The sequence below is a fragment of the Eimeria necatrix genome, genomic scaffold (genome assembly GCF_000499385.1).
Source record: "Eimeria necatrix Houghton genomic scaffold, Enh_scaff2155, whole genome shotgun sequence".
In the NCBI taxonomy this organism is placed as follows: domain Eukaryota; phylum Apicomplexa; class Conoidasida; order Eucoccidiorida; family Eimeriidae; genus Eimeria; species Eimeria necatrix.
This window is the reverse complement of record NW_013652765.1, coordinates 1-3,407: the sequence shown is the minus strand read 5'-3', so window position 1 is coordinate 3,407 and position 3,407 is coordinate 1. Positions and strand designations below refer to the sequence as shown.

General features: G+C 59.5%; 2 protein-coding genes across 2 annotated transcripts; both read right to left on the bottom strand.

Annotated features, from left to right (window-relative positions):
• Positions 1-96: 96 nt before the first annotated feature.
• Positions 97-1,493, bottom strand: ENH_00029460 (hypothetical protein, conserved; the record flags this gene model as incomplete). The annotated part of the gene is made up of 4 exons (XM_013580043.1): positions 97-806; positions 937-1,007; positions 1,153-1,208; positions 1,353-1,493. Coding segments are annotated over 4 exons (978 nt in total), but the record flags the coding sequence as incomplete, so codon positions are not given.
• Positions 1,494-2,783: 1,290 nt separating this feature from the next.
• ENH_00029450 (hypothetical protein, conserved) lies at positions 2,784-3,406 on the bottom strand (the record flags this gene model as incomplete). The annotated part of the gene is made up of 1 exon (XM_013580042.1): positions 2,784-3,406. A coding segment is annotated over one exon (623 nt), but the record flags the coding sequence as incomplete, so codon positions are not given.
• Position 3,407: the final 1 nt, after the last annotated feature.

Genomic DNA, 3,407 nt, shown 5'->3' with positions numbered 1-3,407 from the left:
CAGCAGCAGCAGCAGCAGCAGCAGCAGCAGCAGCAGCAGCAGCAGCAGCAGCAGCAGCAGCAGCAGCAGCAGCAGCAGCAGCAGGTAAAGCCTTACGAGTGAGTGGTTTTTTCTGTGGACTTGGTTCAGCAAGTTCTCGTAAGCCACTGCGAGGGCGGCGGCGTCGAGGCGGGCTTCGCTGCGGCTTGAGAAGTGGACAGCTTGCTGCTGCTGCTGCTGCAGCAGCAAGTTCAGCAGCTGCAGCGTGCGCACGACTTGCATTTTTTCGGGATTATTTCCACTTTTTTTCTTTTTTATTTGCATTTTGCTGCTGCTTTCTGCTGCTGCTGCTGCAGAGCCGCTGCTGCTGCTCTCGGCCGAGGCGTTCCATTCAGGTTTCGCCCGGTAGCTGCTTCGGGTGTATCCGCAGCTCCCGCGGCCGCAGCTGCTGCCTTTCTGCGCAGATCTTTTCACTTTTTTCACTTTTAAGTATTTTAAACTTCTTCTTTTCTCGCGAGGAGCCTCGCGGCTGCTGCTGTCCGCCCCGCGGCCCCTCCTGCAGCTCGCTGCTTCCTCCGGACTTGAACTTTCCGCGCTGTCTTCGCTGGCGGTCCTCTCCGGCTTTTTCGACTCTTCAAACTTCTTTTTTTTGCCAAGTCCGGCTTCGCGGCTGCCCCTCTCGGCCCCTCTGCTCGGAGCTGGCCCGCCCCGGGCGGGGGGGCCAGCAGCAGCAGCAGCAGCAGCAGCAGCAGCAGCAGCAGCAGCAGCAGCGTCGGGGGAGGCCTTTGGCTGCTGCAGCTCCTCTCCCGCCGCACTAGCCGGCGCTTCTGCCCACAAAGACCAGCAGCAGCAGCGAGGGGCTGCGCCTGTGGAGTGTACAGACACCTGGCCAAGTGGCTTCCTCTTGACTTGCAAAAGCTCTTCACTTTTAAAACTTTTGTTATTTTGCTTTCTTACCTGCTGAGGCCTTTTGCTGCAGCGCAGCAGCGGGCTCTTCCAGCGCGGGGGCGTCCTTTGCCGCGTGGGCTCTGCAGCGCAGCAGCGCAGCAGCAGCTGCGTCGCTGCTGCAGCACAGTGCAGCTTTTATTAAAATATATTTCATTAATTTGTTTATTTTGTTTTTATTTTTATTTTTATTTTATTTTTATTTTTGAAATATTTGCATGCACCTACTCGGGAGTGCGGGGGGCCTCGGGAAGACTCTGGTGGGAAGGCGGGGGCGGCGAGGCCTGCGGCGCCGCAACACACAGCTGCCTCACTGTCGCGCTGCTGCTGCTGCTGCTGCTGCAGCAGCTGCTGCTGCTGCTGCTGCAGTCGCTGCTGCTGCTGCTGCGGAATCAACTCGCAATGCGCCGCGGGAGAAGCAAACCCACCGCAACTGCAGCGCTTTCAGGCCCCGCCTCCTCCCCCTCTGCTGCTGCTGCTGCTGCTGCTGCTGCTGCTGCTGCTTCCTGGCTAGCTGAGGCGGGGGCCAGAAAGAGGAGGCCCACAGCGAGAGTGCGGCTGAGTCTCATAGTGGGCGAACATCGACGGCTGTCGGCGCAGTCGGCCGCGGTGTCTTCGCAGTTGGGACATAAATTCGAAGACTTTGCGAAATAAATGGACTTTAGAGTCTTCAAGAAAGGAATGGAGAAGCAGCAGCAGCAGGTGCTTCACTTGCTGCCCGCGGGCGCTTCCCCGGGAAGCAGCTGCAGTTCAAGTTGCAGCAGCGGCGCCGCAGTGTCTGCAGCCATGCGCGGCGCAGTCGCTGCTCATAAAGAGCTAAACAAAGTTCCCTTTGATTAATATTTTGCAAAAGTAACCATTGGAAGCTTCCAGCAGCTGAAATCCTGCATGCGCTGCGGCAGATCGCGCCGGTGGCGCTGCGTGCTGGCCAACGGCGAGGAAGCCGCGGCGCCGCGCTTGGTGGAAAGCTGCGGCAGCTGCCCCCAATTTTTGCACAGTTTTCCCTTTAAACTTTCAAAAACTCCAAATAAAGCAAACTAAAAACTCCAGCGGTTTTGGCAGGGCTCGGCGGGGGGCGCTGGGGAGGGAGCGGCGCTGCACGACGGTCTGGACACCGCAGTGTTCACGCCAGAGTCTACTGGCCCGCAGCACTTGAAACCGGCGAAATTGCAAGTATTTTGGGAAACTTTGATCAATTTGCAGCAACTATTCAAGCAAAAGACGAACTGCTGCTCCAGTTTTCCCGGCAGACAGCAGCGGCGGGGGCCTCGGCCGACTCGGGGAGAAGCTCCCCTGCGAGTGGGGCTCGCGGCCCCGCACGAAAGCCCCACTGCCCCAAACTGCTTCTACAAACTTATAATGCACTTCTGAGTGGCAAAATTAGAAAAAGAAATTGAGTTTCCGAAAGGAAACCGCCGGGGAAGCGCCGCCGCCGCCCCGCAGTGGGGCGAGTCACCGCAGCGCGCACTGCCCACGCAGAACGATAAACTAAGGCTTGTCTCCCTAAAATGTCTTCGCGCGAAATAAATAAAACAATTTTTTAACTCAAACTACATTGGAAGCCAGCAGCAGAGCCCCGAGCTTCCACAAGAGGCCTCAGGGGGCCAGTTTGAGACTAAGAGAGAAGTTGTTGGTTTTGCACTAAATAACAAAAAAAGAATTCGTTTTTGAACTCCGTCGCAACTCGCCAAAGTTCGCCAAACCACGCCGCCGCTTTGCGCACTAAGCGCGCGAGCCTCTTGTCCTGCGCTCGGCAGGCTCTAGGGTTTAGGGTTTAGGGTTTAGGGTTTAGGGTTTGGGGTTTGGGGTTTGTTGGGTTGGTTGAAGCGCCGCGCGGGCGCAAGGCCTCTGCAGCGGCCTCAGGGCTGGGGTGTCTGTACACCGCGGGGCCCGGCGTTGAGGAAGTCGGAAGTCGAAAGGCCTTCGACGCGGCTCAAAACATTCATTAAGCGCTCCACGTTTGCATGCGCAGTCTCGGGGTCTTCCTGCGGCCACTCTTCTCCCGCAGCCTCTCCCTCGCCGCCCTGCTGCTGCTGCTGCTGCTGCAGCACCTGCTGCTGCTGCAGCAGCACCTGCTGCTGCTGCAGCAGCACCTGCTGCTGCTGCAGCGCCTGTTCCTGCTGCTCCTGCTGTTGCTGCTGGGCGTGTGCCCAGTAGTTTTGCCAGGCGGCGCAGTAGCTGTGGAGGGCCTGGGCCGCCAGCTGGGGGTCCTCGGGGGGCCCCCTGGGGGCCCTGAGCTTGCGGGGGCCCTCCGGGAAGGCCAGCGCGCGCTTGGGGGCCTCCTGGTGGGCCCACTTGACGGTCAGCAGCGGCGCGAAGGGCGGAAAGGGCTGGTCGGCCATCGCCAGCTTTGCGAACTCCGCCTGGACTCTGTAGGCAAACGTGACGAACCCAAAGCCCTTCGCCCCCACCACCCGCACGCTCTCCAAGTCCCCCCACTCCCCAAACGCCCCCCACAAAAACTCCTCCACCCCCCCGGGCGG